Source organism: Doryrhamphus excisus, chromosome 3, assembly GCF_030265055.1.
Source record: "Doryrhamphus excisus isolate RoL2022-K1 chromosome 3, RoL_Dexc_1.0, whole genome shotgun sequence".
Lineage (NCBI taxonomy): Eukaryota > Metazoa > Chordata > Actinopteri > Syngnathiformes > Syngnathidae > Doryrhamphus > Doryrhamphus excisus.
In genome coordinates this window covers 16,924,470-16,940,988 of record NC_080468.1, presented here as the reverse complement: position 1 = coordinate 16,940,988, position 16,519 = coordinate 16,924,470, and the positions used below count along the sequence as shown (strand labels likewise).

The 16,519-nt window shown below is 44.5% G+C and overlaps 4 protein-coding genes across 8 annotated transcripts; 2 read left to right on the top strand and 2 right to left on the bottom strand.

Moving 5' to 3' along the window:
• Positions 1-646: 646 nt before the first annotated feature.
• mrpl10 (mitochondrial ribosomal protein L10) lies at positions 647-5,823 on the bottom strand. Its single transcript, XM_058065668.1, is given in 6 exon segments — positions 647-1,239; positions 1,299-1,443; positions 1,507-1,671; positions 1,811-2,022; positions 5,672-5,763; positions 5,816-5,823. Coding segments are annotated over 6 exon segments (831 nt in total). The 3' UTR covers positions 647-1,030.
• Positions 1,827-4,770, top strand: pnpo (pyridoxamine 5'-phosphate oxidase). Its single transcript, XM_058068455.1, has 7 exons — positions 1,827-2,819; positions 2,965-3,089; positions 3,174-3,273; positions 3,335-3,388; positions 3,454-3,582; positions 3,655-3,725; positions 3,806-4,770. Exons 1-7 carry the CDS (start codon positions 2,646-2,648, stop codon positions 3,966-3,968), a joined length of 816 nt encoding a protein of 271 aa, XP_057924438.1. The 5' UTR covers positions 1,827-2,645; the 3' UTR covers positions 3,969-4,770.
• Positions 4,219-10,821, bottom strand: prr15lb (proline rich 15 like b). 4 transcript variants are annotated; one of them, XM_058068460.1, is made up of 3 exons: positions 10,550-10,821; positions 10,074-10,309; positions 4,219-6,385 (listed from the first exon to the last, which is right to left on the bottom strand). In XM_058068460.1, exon 3 carries the CDS (start codon positions 6,358-6,360, stop codon positions 6,031-6,033), a length of 330 nt encoding a protein of 109 aa, XP_057924443.1. In that variant the 5' UTR covers positions 6,361-6,385; positions 10,074-10,309; positions 10,550-10,821; the 3' UTR covers positions 4,219-6,030. The 4 variants fall into 4 exon arrangements, with proteins under 4 accessions (XP_057924443.1, XP_057924444.1, XP_057924442.1 ...); XM_058068461.1 differs by lacking the exon at positions 10,550-10,821 and having other exon boundaries at positions 10,222-10,464; XM_058068459.1 differs by lacking the exon at positions 10,550-10,821 and having other exon boundaries at positions 10,074-10,456.
• Positions 10,822-11,068: 247 nt separating this feature from the next.
• On the top strand, positions 11,069-16,452 carry cdk5rap3 (CDK5 regulatory subunit associated protein 3). 2 transcript variants are annotated; one of them, XM_058068443.1, is made up of 14 exons: positions 11,069-11,213; positions 11,356-11,401; positions 11,491-11,622; positions 11,714-11,814; positions 11,872-11,920; positions 13,367-13,545; positions 13,628-13,764; positions 13,843-13,987; positions 14,062-14,157; positions 14,235-14,313; positions 14,397-14,485; positions 15,805-16,010; positions 16,081-16,252; positions 16,337-16,452. In XM_058068443.1, the coding sequence occupies exons 1-14, from the start codon at positions 11,208-11,210 to the stop codon at positions 16,400-16,402; spliced, it is 1,503 nt and encodes a 500-aa protein (XP_057924426.1). In that variant the 5' UTR covers positions 11,069-11,207; the 3' UTR covers positions 16,403-16,452. The 2 variants fall into 2 exon arrangements, with proteins under 2 accessions (XP_057924426.1, XP_057924425.1); XM_058068442.1 differs by having other exon boundaries at positions 14,232-14,313.
• The last annotated feature ends 67 nt before the right edge of the window (positions 16,453-16,519 follow it).

Below are 16,519 nucleotides of genomic sequence, written 5' to 3'. Positions count from 1 at the left end.
AGCGGGTCAGGCCGTTGGTTTGAGGCACGACGCCACCTACAGGCTCCGCGGCATCATTACAACTGACATGAAGCAGCCACTTCATTAGGTACACAGAACATTAAGAGCCGATACAAATAAATATGCCTGGTGAAAAAACATAATGCTAACTTCCTTGGGACTAATTTAACCAACGTATTATTGTTGTAACGTTTCTAATATTTTTAGACTTTTTATTGTTTCTAATATTTCATAATATAAGCTCAGGAGTGTGAATATATTACATTACTTATAATAAATTTTAAATTAATTCAAGTCAAAATATCATGAAAAAGGAAAATAAAAAAAGCTGCAATTTGTTGGAAAATAGGTTGCAGAAAATGTTCACAAATCACAAAAATAATAATTTCAAAAATCAAGATCAATATGATCATAATTGGGGGAAACAAATAAGTAGTAATTTCTGGAATATTTGTTTGGGGAAACATTGCAGGGAGAAAAGCCAAAATATTTGGAAAAATTTAACTTTAATTTAAAATATAACTAATTAAATTTAACAGTTGTAATTTTATACGAAAAAAAATCTAAATATGAAGGGGAAAAGTAAAATTCTAACAAAAAAAAATAGCAATTTCTGGAAATTAGGTTGGAGAAAAGTTACAATATTGGAATAAAATCAAAATATTACGGGAATAAAGTCATATTAATACAAGAAAAGTTTAAATACTATAAAAAATGAATAACTGTGATTTTACAAGGATAAAGCTAAAATATGAGAACAAATGTTCACATTTTTTTAAAATCTGCTATTAGAAGGCTTGATGTAGGCCACACGGTCAGGAGATTGGAAGACCTGGGTTTGATTCTCCGCTCGGGCAACCCTGATGCAGCTAAAAGTGAACGTCGCAGCACATTCCATTTAGACTAAACCCCTTTTAATGTAAATACAGACGGCACGACCGACGATCACGACAAGAGCAACCGCACACTCCTCCTTCGCCACCCCAAAAGAGCACCTGATAAGTGTCCATACTGTCAGTGCTAAGTCCTCTCACGTGGCTTCCTCTGCGTCCTGCTGTGTGCCGTACCGCTGCAGCAGCGCCGTCAGGTGGGCGGGGTGTCGCTGCAGCAAGGAGGCGGTGTGGGAAGTGAGCAGGTTCAGACTGCCCACCAGCTCGCCCCGGGCCACGCTGACCGACGGCAGCTTGGAGTAGCGCGCCACGCCCTGCGCGGTCAGCAAGGTGTCGTCTATACACGCTCCTGTGGAGAACATCGTGTTAGCCGTTTATCTCCTTTATCTTTCATGCTTTCAAACCCACCCAGTAGGATCATCTGTGGGCTGACACGCAGCGTCGCCAGCATCTCCTTGGCTTTGGGTTCTTTGCTGACAAACAGCACGGTGGGCCCGATGAACAGAGGAGCCATGTTGCTGTACACGCTCTCATTCAGAAAGGAGCACATCACCTGCGTGGGGAAATGGTCACGCATTGTGGTCCTCTGACCTGCAAAAATGTGATCTGCCTTTACCTTGTTGGAGAAGAACTTAACATGGATGTCATGTTTGTGCAATCTGTTCTTGAGCACAAGCATGTCGTTGGCGTTGCAGCCGTTGTTCTGCGCCACAGCGACCATCTTGTAGTCCTGGAAGACCTTCTCCAGGTTCCTCTTCAGCAGCCTCACAAATGCGCTCTCCTGTTATTATAAAGAAAGTGCACATATTATATCTTTTACATGCAAAATATTGGGAAGGGACCTCAGCAATAGCCCCCACGAACGCTTTCTCCTAATATAAAAGTTGGCGTAGAAGAGGATGGCAACGGGCGCCTGTTACCTCAACCACTGTGGTTGGAGCCGGGTAAGCGCCCGGCGGAGCGGGCGGTGTCGGGGGGATGTATTCTGTGACAGCCATCAGCTTCTTTTTGAGAAAATGCATAGGTTTCCTGTGGCGGGTGACGGCTTTGGAGCCGTGTCGAACGTTCTGAATCAAGGGGAGCCATCCTGGAAGACACCGAGACAGTCACTCGGCTGCTAGCTCAGAGCTAGCTTCATTCGGCTTAGCGCTAGCGACAGTTAGCTTAGCGCTAGCTTCGCTATAGTTTCATTTAAGCGCATTACATACTAACCGTGGCCACTAGTCAGCTGCTAACATGCATATTATACATATTATATCACATAAACGTGCAGTATTTGCTCAACATTACCTTGTTTAGGTAGTAACTTCACACACAAGGTCGCCGCCATCTTTGACAGGAAGTCACCTCCCGGAAGTGACGGCAGGCTGCTTTCGCTATCATGCCGGTAAAATGACAGCTGTCACAAGTAGTTGTAACTAGCAAAGATTCGCAAGCGTAAGACTACTAAAAGCTAATCCACGTACATTAATATTCAATCTGGAATTTATTTTATTTACATCATCTCACCGCTGCCTACGTTTTATTCACTCTGAAACTCATTTTTACGCAATGTAATAAAATGCACCACCGTGTGTACATTATAATACACTGTAAAACGTAACACTGTAAGTTACAACTTTCCATATTTTTAATGACTGGTAATACTTATATATTTCTTTTTAACAAGGAGTCATCTTAAAATAAGCTTTTGTCAGTGGTTAGCAAACACATGTCACGTTTTTACGTAAGCGCGTTGGTTACGTCAGTAGTAGCATGAGGCTCCCATTGAGACACATTGGCTTTTTCGGTCGAAATCCCGCTTCTTTAGTCCGCTTGACTGCGTGCAAACGAAGCGTCCTTGCACACTTCCTCAGCGGTAAGCCGACGTGCGACAGAGCAAACATGGACCTGAGCCACATGAGGAAGAAATACAAAGGGGACGAGGAGGTGAGCTTTGCAGGAGTCTGCAAATATGAAAATGCAACACATTGACGGTCAGCCTTGAAGGCAGCATTAGTACATAGTACATGCAAGGTGGTGAGACCTTCAAGGTGTGCATGGAGCTTTCAGTGCTGCATTGTTGTGTTGGCAGTGTTTCGAGGAGAGCCAGCTGGCGTCTCTGGACCCAATCAAGCAATTTGGAAACTGGTTCGATGAAGCCACCAAGTGTCCTGAGATCGGAGAGGCCAACGCCATGTGCATCGCCACGGCGACCAAGTGAGGATCAGCCCTGGCACCATGTCGGCCACGCTTTGCAGGTTTTACACTAAACCAAGGTGTGTGTGTTTGTCACCCGCGCAGAGACGGACGCCCGTCGGCCCGCATGGTTCTTCTCAAAGGCTACAGCGACGCCGGCTTCCGATTCTTCAGTAACTACGAGAGCCGCAAAGGAAAGGAGCTGGTGAGTTCCGCTTCCTGTTGTGAAGGTTCCACGAGCTCAGGTTGTTGTTGCCCCTCCGCAGGAAAGCAACCCTCACGCGTGCTTGGTCTTCTACTGGGAGCCTCTCAACCGACAGGTGAGACGTCCGGCGACGAGAGCGTCGTGGTTATTGGTCTCTGACGGATCTTGTGGCGCTCGTAGATCCGCATCGAGGGCGAGGTGGAGCGTATCCCCTACCAGAGCTCCTGCGAGTACTTCCGCTCGCGGCCAAAGAGCAGCCAGATCGGCGCTGTGGTGAGCAGACAGAGCACGGCGGTTCCTAACAGAGACGTAAGAAACAGTAGTAGTACTAGTAGTAGTACTGAAGGATTTGTGTATTTTAATACGTTATCTACCTTTTAGTATCTCAGGGATAAGAATTCAGAGCTGGAGGAGAAGTACAAGGACTCTCAAGTACCCATGCCAGACTACTGGTGAGTTTCATGACCTTCCCGTGACCTATTTAGGTGCTAAAGTGCTAACAGTTGCCTGTATTCTTCTCTGCGTCCACTAGGGGGGGCTACGTGGTGAAGCCTCACCTGATAGAGTTCTGGCAGGGTCAGACCAACAGACTCCACGACCGAATCGTCTTCACCAGACTGGCTGCCGACGCGGTGCTGGGCGAGCACCAGCACCACGGCGAGGGCGGTTGGGTTTACCAGCGCCTGTCTCCGTAAAGCAGCGCCCTCTGCTGGTGGCCGGACCCCTACCCCGCTTGGCGTCGTCGTCTGCTGTCCGTCATACTTGATTGTTGTCTTGTTGACATGTTCAGGGAGTTTAGGTGTTTAAATGTTGGAATTGTATGTTGACGCTCGGAATTTTGTGTCGTATCAATCAGGATTCACACAAGAATAGAATGTATGGCTCACTTTCATGCAGTATGTACTCAAATAGCGTAAATATCATTACTCTTGATTCATAAACATGTCAGTGTTGATCAAAAATACCTGATATTTGCTTTATTCCACAATTTTAACACATTGAAATTGTCAATTAATGAGTATTTATGGATTTTAATGAAATAAAATGACCAAAAAGCTCATTGGTTTTAGCGCTCCCGAGGACTTCCGCAAATGTAGGTATCCAAAACTGCTTTGTGGGCTCACACGAACCTCATTATCTGATGCGTTGGCATCGTTTAACACGAGAAGACAACATTGTAACAACATTTATAGATCAGAAATGAGGAAAAGCATAGAATCCCCTTTAAAATGTCTGCCATACGCCTTTCTGTGCCTCCATTCATGTTAGCGCCCGCTCCCTCACGAGGCTAACTGCTCTGTATCCACTCACTAGTGGCCCCGCCCCCACAAACAGGCTGAATGAGATGTTCATTCCACTATAGAACCAATGCGCAATGACACGTGCAGAGTGAAGCCTCTTGCCATCCAGCCTGTGTGACGCGGAGAGACACACACATACATGCACAAGTCAAATTATCGATTACATAATTATCTACCTGTTTTTCTTTATTGTTCCATCAATTGATTATCGTATCAGTATTTTTTTTTTAAAAAGACAATCAGAATTAGTATTGAAACAAAATGCCCAAAAAAGGTTATGTATCGGAAAAAAATGCAAAAGATAATCCATATTGCTATGATAAATGTGAAATAGGAATTGTGGAAAAAAGCATTTTTCAAACAAAAAGAGGTTACTACTATTGGGGAAATAAAAATCAGATTTTTTTTTACACTCAAAAAACAATATGAAAAAGATGTTTTTGGTATTGAACAAAAATACAGAAAAAGTAATTGCACTGTTAAAATTAAAAAATGTGAAAAGGTTATTAGTCTTATAAAAAATTGCCAAAATAGATCATTGGTATCGGAATCAGAATGTCACTGGGGTGACAGGGGTGTGCTGGAGCCTATCCCAGCTGACTTTGAGCAAGAGCACAGGGTCCACCCTGGACTGGTCGCCAACCAATCGCGGGCAAAAAAGCTAAATGGTAACAAGAATCGGTATTGGGGCGGGGGGGTAAACGTAAGTAAAAAAAAAAGCTAAAAAAAAAAAAAAAGCTAATTGGAATCTAGTTTTTCTTTTTAAATCCCGAGTATCGGGGAAGTCAGAGCATATTGGTATTGAACAAAAAATGCCAAAAAAGGTAATAAAAGTGATAAAACATATGTCAATAACAGTAATCTGTATTTTAAAAAATGCCAAAAAGGTAATAAAAGTGATAAAATGTATGCCAATAACTGTAATCGGTATTTTAAAAAATGCCAAAAAAAAGTCATCGGTTTCCAAAAAATGTCCCCCAAAATGTCCCCCAAAACGACATTGGTATGGGTATCAGAAAAAAATGCTAGAAAGTCATGGGTTTCGTTTCAAATATCGCCCATGACTGCGACCTGGTTGGTTGAGTGCACTCTGTGGCCAGAAGGTGTCAGTGATGATGATGGAGGTAAGTGTATCAGGTGACAGTGTACGCTTACCGTCGCCGTGGCAACAGAAGCAGCAGACGTTAGACTGGGATGCGTGTTGAAATGTGGACTTGTTTAGCGTAAGGAAAAGAAGATACAGCAGCATCATGTGATTTGATTCTCAAGTGACAGCAATCAAAGACCTCCATTCCCATCAAGAAAACATCCCGTTTGTTTAGCTGTGATTGGCTGTGGCACCGGCCCCGCCCAGCCCGGCCCCGCCCAGTGCACAGCGGCACGTCTTGGTCCCGACTGCACCCCCAGGTGGCTCACGTGAACGTTTTTACCCGTGAAAGTGCCACGGCAGCCCCTGCTACTTGTCAGTCTTCTTCTTGTGGTGCTGGTCCGCCAGGTTCTGCTCGGTAAACAGGTCCGGGTTCTCGGCCAGCGTGGCTCGGATCTTCTTCTTCTCCTTGAAGCGACCCGAGTGGGACACCTTGACGTGGCGCCCCTTGGTGGCCGACTTGTCCACGATCTTCTCCAGTCTGGCGCTGAACTGGTTGTCGGCCGCCTCCGGAGCGGGTCCGCCGCTGGGGTGCTCTTTGGTGTTGCTGCCGTACTCGGCCGGGATCTCGTACAGGACCTTGGACTCAGACTTTTTCTTGCGGGAGAAGGTCAGCTTCCACCAGCTGGGGTCAGCCATGATGGCGGCGACAGGGACACCAGACCTGGGGTACGGATACACAACATGACAACATCTATTCATGTGGCGATGCGTTCAAGGCAAGACCTGGGGTACGGATACACAACATGACAACATCGCTTCATGTGGCGATGCGTTCAAGGCAAAACCTGGGGTACGCATACACAACATTACATGTAGTGATGCGTTCAAGGCAAGACCTTGGGTATGCATACACAACATGACAACATGTGGCGATGCGTTCAAGGCAAGACCTGGGGTACGTATACACAACATGACAACATTGCTTCATGTGGCGATGCGTTCAAGGCAAGACCTGAGTACGCATACACAACATTACATGTGGCGATGCGTTCAAGGCAAGACCTGGGGTACGTATACACAACATGACAACATTGCTTCATGTGGCGATGCGTTCAAGGCAAGACCTGGGATAAGCATACACAACATTCCATGTGGCGATGCGTTCAAGGCAAGACCTGGGGTACGCACACACAACATGACAACATGTGGCGATGCGTTCAAGGCAAGACCTGGGGTACGCATACACAACATTCCTTGTAGCGATGCGTTCAAGGCAAGACCTGGGGTACGCACACGCAACATGACAACATGTGGCGATGCGTTCAAGGCAAGACCTGGGGTACGCATACACAACATTACATGTGGCGATGCGTTCAAGGCAAGACCTGGGGTACGCATACACAACATGACAACATGTGGCGATGCGTTCAAGGCAAAACCTGGGATACGCATACACAACATTACATGTAGTGATGCGTTCAAGGCAAGACCTTGGGTATGCATACACAACATGACTACATGTGGCGATGCGTTCAAGGCAAGACCTGGGATAAGCATACACAACATTCCATGTGGCGATGCGTTCAAGGCAAGACCTGGGGTACGCACACACAACATGACAACATGTGGCGATGCGTTCAAGGCAAGACCTGGGGTACGCATACCCAACATTCCTTGTAGCGATGCGTTCAAGGCAAGACCTGGGGTACGCACACACAACATGACAACATGTGGCGATGCATTCAAGGCAAGACCTGGGGTACGCATACACAACATTACATGTGGCGATGCGTTCAAGGCAAGACCTGGGGTACGCATACACAACATGACAACATGTGGCGATGCGTTCAAGGCAAAACCTGGGATACGCATACACAACATTACATGTAGTGATGCGTTCAAGGCAAGACCTTGGGTATGCATACACAACATGACTACATGTGGCGATGCGTTCAAGGCAAGACCTGGGGTACGTATACACAACATGACAACATCGCTTCATGTGGCGATGCGTTCAAGGCAAGACCTGGGGTACGCATACACAATATTCCATGTGGCGATGCGTTCAAGGCAAGACCTGGGGTACGCACACACAACATGACAACATGTGGCGATGCGTTCAAGGTAAGACCTGGGGTACGTATACATAACATGACAACATGTGGCGATGCGTTCAAGGTAAGACCTGGGGTACGTATACATAACATGACAACATGTGGCGATGCGTTCAAGGCAATCAGGAGCGTAGGACTGACACTAAAATATTGAAAGCGTCTCTATGATGCGTTTGATGTCATCAACTGGCAAGGAAAAGCCCTCTAGTCGTCTTTTGTCCTCGCCACGTATCACTGCTGTGTGTGTTTGGGAGGAGGGGGGGGTTGACGGGTCACCTGACACTCGGCGCCTACAAATGAATAAATGAACGAGCCAGGATCTCCCCAGCCAGGATCTTCTGTCTCTTGGTCATGTGACCCCGTGTGATGTCGTAGCAACACTACACTGTTACATAACATCATGCTCCAACATGCTGACATGCATGTGCAACACCGTTTCCATGGCAACCACGCCCAGTCCATCAGCATCAAAGTCAACATACACATTTATACATTTGTACTATTTTACTACTTGCCGTGTATCTTCCATGTTTTCATACTCTCACCTGCATTCCTTCATTCCGTGTTTGAACTCGACTATACTTTCCCTACGTTACTCCACTTACTGCTTGGCCCTGCGATACTCCGCTTTACGCGACGCCCGAACGCCACACTCTTTGCTGTTCTTCTCCACATTGCCCTGCAGTACTGCAGTATACTCGACTTTACTCAGCAACTCTCACTCTACTCTGCTGCGCCGCTCAACTATACTCAGCTGTACTTGGCAGTACTCTGTGTTTGAACTCTGACTATACTCTGCTACTTTGGGCTTTATGCTAGTCTTCTTGCCCTTGCCCTACGTTACTCTACGATACTTTGCCCTGCAATACTACTACTATACTCTGCTACATGGGGCTTATGCTAGTCTTCTTGCCTTACATTACTCTACGATACTTTGCCCTGCAATACTACTACTACTACTCTGCTATATTGGGGTTTATGCTAGTCTTCTTGCCTTACATTACTCTATGATACTTTGCCCTGCAATACTACTACTATACTCTGCTACATTGGGGTTTATGCTAGTCTTCTTGCCCTACATTACTCTACGATACTTTGCCCTGCAATACTACTACTACTACTACTACTCTGCTACATTGGGGTTTATGCTAGTCTTCTTGCCCTACATTACTCTACGATACTTTGCCCTGCAGTACTACTACTACTACTACTCTGCTACATTGGGCTTTATGCTAGTCTTCCCGACCTTGCCCTACATTACTCTACGATACTTTGCCTTGCAATACTACTACTACTACTCTACTACATTGGGCTTTATGCTAGTCTTCCCGACCTTGCCCTACATTACTCTACGATACTTTGCTCTGCAATACTACTACTACGACATTGCTACATTGGGGCTTTATGCTAGTCTTCCCGACCTTGCCTTACATTACTCTACGATACTTTGCCCTGCAATACTACTACTACTACTCTGCTACATGGGGCTTTCAGCTACTGTTGTCGACCTTACCCTGCAGTACTCAGCTTTACGTCAACAGTACTCTAACTTTACGTTGCTTTACTTGCCAGGCAGTCTCTGCTATATTCGACGCTACAACAATCGGATACGTACATTCTTACTCCATTACGCGTCTACGCTCCACTCTGCCACCGTCTTGCTATGTGGATATATCAAGATTTTCTTGACGTGTAGTCGCAGCTATGCAAATAGAGCGCACGTGCACGGCCAACTGAGTCTTATCAGCCGTGCACACCTGCTGGGAGCGCTCGTACAAAGGTCGGCCATGATGTTTGATCTGCTGTGTTGACTCCCGTGGCGAAGGTGTGATACTTCCACCATGCCAGCGACGCAGCATCACTTTCTTTCCTTCTCAACACAAACCGTTGATGTTTGCCGTTCGCATCCCCATCTCCACTTTCCAGCCTGCGGCGAATAACTCTACAACGCGCAGGCATACTTCCTGTTGGCGGCTTGAACTCGGACGTGACCTTTGGGACGAGCGGGCCTGTTGACACAAAGGAGGGCCTCCGCTTTTAATAAGTTACCGTGTGTGCTCGTCACGCATCGCAAAAAGAACACCGCACGCCTCTTTGTTGCTAGATCGCTAACCGGCGGACCGGACCGCCGCAGACTGGCACGCCGTTTGAGTTCGCCGCCGCTGACCCACTGCGCCCTCACATTCACAAGTCTGACCCCCCACGCACTAGATGTTTTCCTTGTCGGACATTGTCAGCTACTGACTGGTTACCATGGTTACATGTACAACTATAGATAAGTAAATAGTTGCTAACCTTGTTGGCAAGGAATATTAGACGCGAGTCTGCCCAGTCATGATGAACTTCTCTCCCTCCTCTCTGTCGTCTTCTTGTCAGGTGAGCAGCATCTCTGTCCTTCTGCCTCCGTCTCACCTTCTCATCACACACACACACACACACGCACCTTGATCCCGCCCAGCCGGGAGCAGGAGTGTGTGACGGTGACTCAGTCAGTGGGACCTTCCTCCTTCCTGCCGTCCACGTCGAGATTCCTGACAAAAAAGTTGATGTGAACTCCAGAGTACAGCAGCTTTTCCAAACACCACATAAATTCCCTTTATCCGTGTCTCCACTCGCGCTAATGTGGAATTTGGACTGTGAATAAAGTCATCTTTGTGTTTGACTTGCCCTGCTCTTGTTTCACAACTGTGATTACTTTAAGCTGCACACACACACACACACACACACAGAGAGGCCACATGAATGTTTTGCATAAAGTCCTGGACGCTTACTTTGCAAGTTTGTGTGACATTCAAATGGGCTGAAGTGAGAGCCACACTAGCAAGAAGCCCATTCACCTGGCCCCACTTTGTATTCAGTTATGAATTATTAAATAAAGGCAGTGGAGTGTAGCCAACATTCCTAGCAGTTATTGTACATTAACAGAAGAAGCGAGCTCCATGCAACTTGGATTGGAACCAACGTCAATAAGCAAACTAGCTTGAAAATGGGCCGAACGTCGTAAACTTTATGATCATTGTATGTGTGTCCTGGGTGGGGATTATCTTCCTCAATTAGCCAAGTGAGAAAAAACAAAACTATAAACTGAGTGCAAAAATCAGTGGTTTTGTAGCGTAGATATGAATAAAAAGCTGAGAAATATTCCAACAATCTACGCGCTGACCTTTTTAAATAATTCTAATAACAAGTCGCCCTCTATTGGTAGGTATTGACACTGCATATAAAGAAAATGTACCAATCAGAGGCCGCTTACAGCAACGTATGCTCTGATTGGTCATCGCTTTTGATATCGTATCATGGCCTTTCCCTATTGGCCCTCGCTCTTGTAACGTGTCAAACCCGGATGATGGCGGCACCTCTCCAGGAGTTCTATTAAATAAACATGAAATGAAGCCGTGAAAGTGGATTTAAGAGTGTAAATAAGTCATCATGGACGTAAGTACATATCGACGTGCTGTTTTTTAGTTTGTTTGTGTCACCTCCATGATCGCCAAGTCACCGTTTTGAAGCGCTGTACGTGAAAGTGCAGCCGGTTCCAGTAGGTGCTGTATAACATGAACATCTCTCACGTCTGCAGAATATACAGAACCTCCCGATCGACATACAGACCAGCAAGCTGTTAGGTAAGGCAAATATGTCACGTCCTTTTCACTGTGAAAGCGTACACGCGTGGATTTCAATGTTATTGGAGAATACTGACGCTTGTGTGCAGACTGGCTGATAGATCGACGTCACTGCAATCTGAAATGGCAGAATGGCATCAAAGTCATCCGAGAGAAGATCAACGCTGCCATGGAGGACATGCCGGAGAACGAGGAGATCAAGCAGCTCCTGTCAGGCTCTTGTAGGTGCCTGGACACTTTGGTTTAGAGTTCTTCACCCAGTGTGGGAAATGATCAGGTGTTGACATATGCGTGTGTGTGTGTGTGTTGTAGACATTCACTACTTCCACTGTTTGAGAATTGTGGAGATCCTGAAGGGAACGGAGGCGTCTTCCAAGAACATATTTGGCAGATATTCCTCGCAGAGAATGAAGGTGAGAGAACGTCTTGTTTCTCCGTTGGGATCTGTGATGATCTTTGTGTCGTGGTAGGACTGGCAGGAGATCGTGTCCCTGTATGAGGCAGAGAACATCTACGTAGGTGAGTGCTTTCAATGCTCCTGTCTGTGTTGGGAAGTCTTCAGTGGTCCACTAAGTCTTGGAGGACATTTTCTTGACCTTCCTCTTCATGTCGCTGTCCTAACACCTCACCTAGTCCATGTAGGCCAAGGGTGGCCAAGGTTTATACAGCGAGAGCCACATAAAACCGCTCTTAAGGAACGCATGGAGAAATGCTAAATATATATATTTCATCTCAGCTTTGTTGTATATCTATATTTTTTCATTAATTCTTGTACAATCTTGTAATTATGACTTTATTCACCTAATATTTAGAATTTATTCCCATAATATTAGAACTTTTATACATTTTTATTTATAATTCTCAACTAATTTTCAAAAAATGACAACATTTTTCCCATTTTGTTTTTCCATAATATCAGGAGTTTAAAAATAACTTATTTTTTCTCTAATGTTATAATATTTTGACTTTATTTCCTTTTATTATGAATTTTTAAATGTGTATTTCTAATTTATAACACATTTGTTAATCATTACAACTTTATTTTGTTTGTTTTTCACAATATTGGGTTTTAAAATTTATATAATTAAAACATTAATAATTTCCTCTCTATGCTACTTTGATTGATGACATTATTATTTTATTGTCATCAATTTGCAGCTTTGTCCTCCTTAAAGTATGTTTCCATTTCTGCTGGGTCTTTTTTTTTTATTTTACTACTATTTTAACTTTCTTCTTGTACTATTTTCTTCTGGTCATATTTTCACGCAACCTAATTTTTTAAAAAATTCCAGTTTACGTTTTTTTCTCATAACATTATGACTTTTCTTTTAAAATGTCAGTGTTATGCTACTAAAATAACATTATTGTTCCCATAATATTACAAGTTTATTCTCATTAAATTGCATTTTTTGTCTTTTTTCCCCCATTATAATATAACATTATATTATAATGTTGAAACATATTTATGTAATATTTTCATATTACATAATAATAGATATAAAAAATATATTTTTTACAATTTTTTTTCTTGTATTTATGGCTTTATTCCGATAATATTTTGACTTTATTTGTACTTTTACTTTTTTTGCAACCTAATTTCCCCAATGTTTTTTTTATATATTTCAAGGGTATGCTATTAAAATGACAAGATTTTTCCTCATAATATTATTCAGAATATAATTTTCATAAAATTGCAAATATTTTTTCTTAATATTTTGGCTTTATTGTTGTTGTAAAATTACTATAATATAAATATAATATAATAATATATATAAATAAAAAATAATATAAATATAAATAATAATATAAATATAAAATGACTATAATAATAATTTTTTATTATTGTTTTTTTTAGTTAGTTCTTAAAAATGATATTTTTTGAGTGTGCAACCAGGCCCTCGTGCCACACTTTGGACACCCTTGATATAGGCTATTTTCCAAACCTGCGGTGCATGTGCATGACAGCGGAGGTGGCCAGCTTGCTGGCTCGGAACGTGAACTACGAAGGTCCGGCTCTGAGGAAGCAGCTGGCCAAAGCCAAGCAGCTCCAGCAGGAGATGAGCCGGCGGGAAGTGGAGTGCCAGAGATCGTCTGCAGACCTGCGGGAACGCTACTACGCCGCCTGCAAGCAGTATGGCATCAAAGTGAGTAGAAATGTGGCACCGCTTAAAAAATTATAAAAAAAAAGCGACTTTAGAAAAATGGCGGTGTGACCTGCTCTCCCAGGGAGACAACGTTCCTCGTGAGCTGCAGGCTCTGGTCAAAGATCTACCAGACGTTCTTGACAAAGTGGGGAGGGACGCAGCCCTGTTGGAGGAGAAAATAGAAGTTTACACCACTTTCACAAACTTCGTATGCGAGTGGTGAGCGTGGCGTTCCCCTGCTTGTTCCACGTGTACCGTCGGCCATGTTTCATTCCCCAGATGTCTTTTTGTTGGCAGGTCGGAACCGGTCCTGCCCCTGCTGACGTTCGCCCAAAAACGAGGCAACGTAACCTTCTACGAGTGGCGGACCGGCAACGCTCCGGTGGTGGTGGAGAGGCCACACGTGGAGGACACGCCTCCTGAAGCGCTCGCCGAGGACGCGGTCGGTTTTGCGTTTAGAAAGAAGAAACGTTTTCAAGGAAAGATGCTAGCTTGCGCTGTGGTTAACTTTCTTAGATCGATTGGGGAGACTTCAGCACTCAGGGTGCGGGCTCAGGGATCACGGTGGAGGACGGCATCGACTGGGGGATCAGCCTGGAGCCCAGTTCTGAGGTCCCAACCATTCTGACGCGGACGCTATGTCACATATTGTGATATTCTTTACATGTCTTCCTGTCATCCGTCAGCAGGATGCCGGCGGCGAGATTGACTGGGGCGACGGTGACCCCGCCCCCGTTGAGATTGAGGTGGTCCAAGCGGGAACAGACTGTGAGTCCTCTCAGGGTAACGGTGCAAATACTCACTCGGCAGCTTGGGTCGGTTTTGGGCTAAGGAAGGGTACTCCATTTTAGGTCCTGAGGGCACGGCGAGAGGCGAGGATGCTTTGAGTATCCTCGAGAACGCTCACTCCCGGGGCCAGTTCATTGATGAGCTCGTGGAGGTAACGTAGCCTTTATCCTGCTCATTACGATAGGACTGCATCCCCCTGGGGCACTGGAATAATATTATTTTATTCATAATATTTTATTAATAATAATAATTTTAATAAAATACAGTAATTCCTCACCATTTTGTACTCAATTTTGAGTTTTGCGTGGGATTGCGGGGCCAACTGTTGTGGCCGTTCGCCACGCCAAGCTAATAGTCAACTCTGAATCCCCAACGTTCACTTCCTGTCCTTCCCACCTTACTCAGTTTTTCCCAAGATCCAGAACATATTTACCGCAACACCCATCAAGCAGGAGTCTTTTTTTTATGTCAGATTTTCTCTTTTATGTCGACTATTCTGGGTAATAGGAGTGTAAAGGTGACTATAGGGGTGTTATTTCATGTCTAGAGGGCTCTAATAATGTTAAGCATATTCAAAAGATAGTAAACAGGTTTTCTATGTCTCATATATCTTCTTTCGTCTACTAGATTAGGTAATAGCAGTGTAAAGGTGACTATAGGGGTGTTATTTCATGTCTAGAGGGCTCTAATAATGTTACGCATATTCAAAAGATAGTAAACAGGTTTTCTATGTATGTCTCATATATCTTCTTTCGTCTACTAGATTAGGTAATAGCAGTGTAAAGGTGACTATAGGGGTGTTATTTCATGTCTAGAGGGCTCTAATAATGTTACGCATACTCAAAAGATAGTAAACAGGTTTTCTATGTCTCATATCTTCTTTCGTCTACTAGATTAGGTAATAGCAGTGTAAAGGTGACTATAGGGGTGTTATTTCATGTCTAGAGGACTCTAATAATATATAAACATATTCAAAAGATTGTAAACAGGTTTCCCATGTCTTGTATACTGTATCATATTTTGTCTTATGTCTATTATATTAGATAATAGGAGTGTAAAGGTGCCTATAGGGGTGTTATTTCATGTCTGCGGTGCTCTAATGTTAAAAACATATTTAGAAGGTTGTGAACAGGTTTTGTTTTATGTTTTATTTTCTAATATGTTGTTATTTCATGTCTGGAGGGCTCTAATAACGTTAGGAAGAAGGTCGTAAACATCTATGCTCTATGAAAACATTTCATTTATAAATTAGGAAGTCTAGTTTGCAGAAATTCACAGTCGGGTCTGGAACTGATAACCACGATAAACGAGGGATTATTGTACGCCATAAATCTCTAGTTTTGTGTAGTGTAAGTTTGCATTCTTCTCCTCTTGGCCGTCTACTCTGTTGCCATTGGCCAGGGTGGTGGACGGTGGGGTGGACGGTCTTGAACTTTTTCCACTCTTTCCTGACTCTTTTCCCGTTGTCAGCTGGAAGCGTTCCTCAGCCAGCGCCTCAGCGAGATGGGCCAAGAGAGCGACGTGGTGGCCATGAGCCAGTTCCAGTCGGCGCCCGCCATCATCCAAGGCCAGAGCAGCGAGCACGTGCGTAGGATGCTGATGGAGGTGCGGGACCTGATGGGACGGCTCACCACGCTCCAGATGCAACACCTCTTCATGATCCTGGCCTCGCCGCGGTATGTCGCCGCCGCCCCTCTTTTCCCCCGCCGTGTCACGACCGATCGCACCACCGACGCTTTCTTTCAGGTACGTGGAGCGCGTCACGGAGATCCTGAGGCAGAAGATGAAGCAGGCGGACATTTTGGAGCTGAAAGCTTCCACCATGGTTGAGAAGAGGCAGGAAGCTCTGGAGGAGCAGTCCAGACTGGAGCCTCGAGTCGACCTCCTGGTGGCACGCACACAGGAGCTCAAAAAACTGGTAATTTATTTCATATCATCACTTTTGGACTAAAAAAAATGTCACTTGTATTTATATATCATTATCACTATCCTATGTTTTCAGATTGAAGCAGACATTTCCAAGCGCTACAACAACCGGCCTGTCAACCTGATGGGAGTCAACATATAGAAAGATGAATAATAATAATAATAATAATAAAGGTTTTATTTCATTTAAAACGTCTTGTGTTTTCTCTCAAGTTCCTAGAAAAGGTGTAGGTTCAAATGTCCACACACACATCAAGTA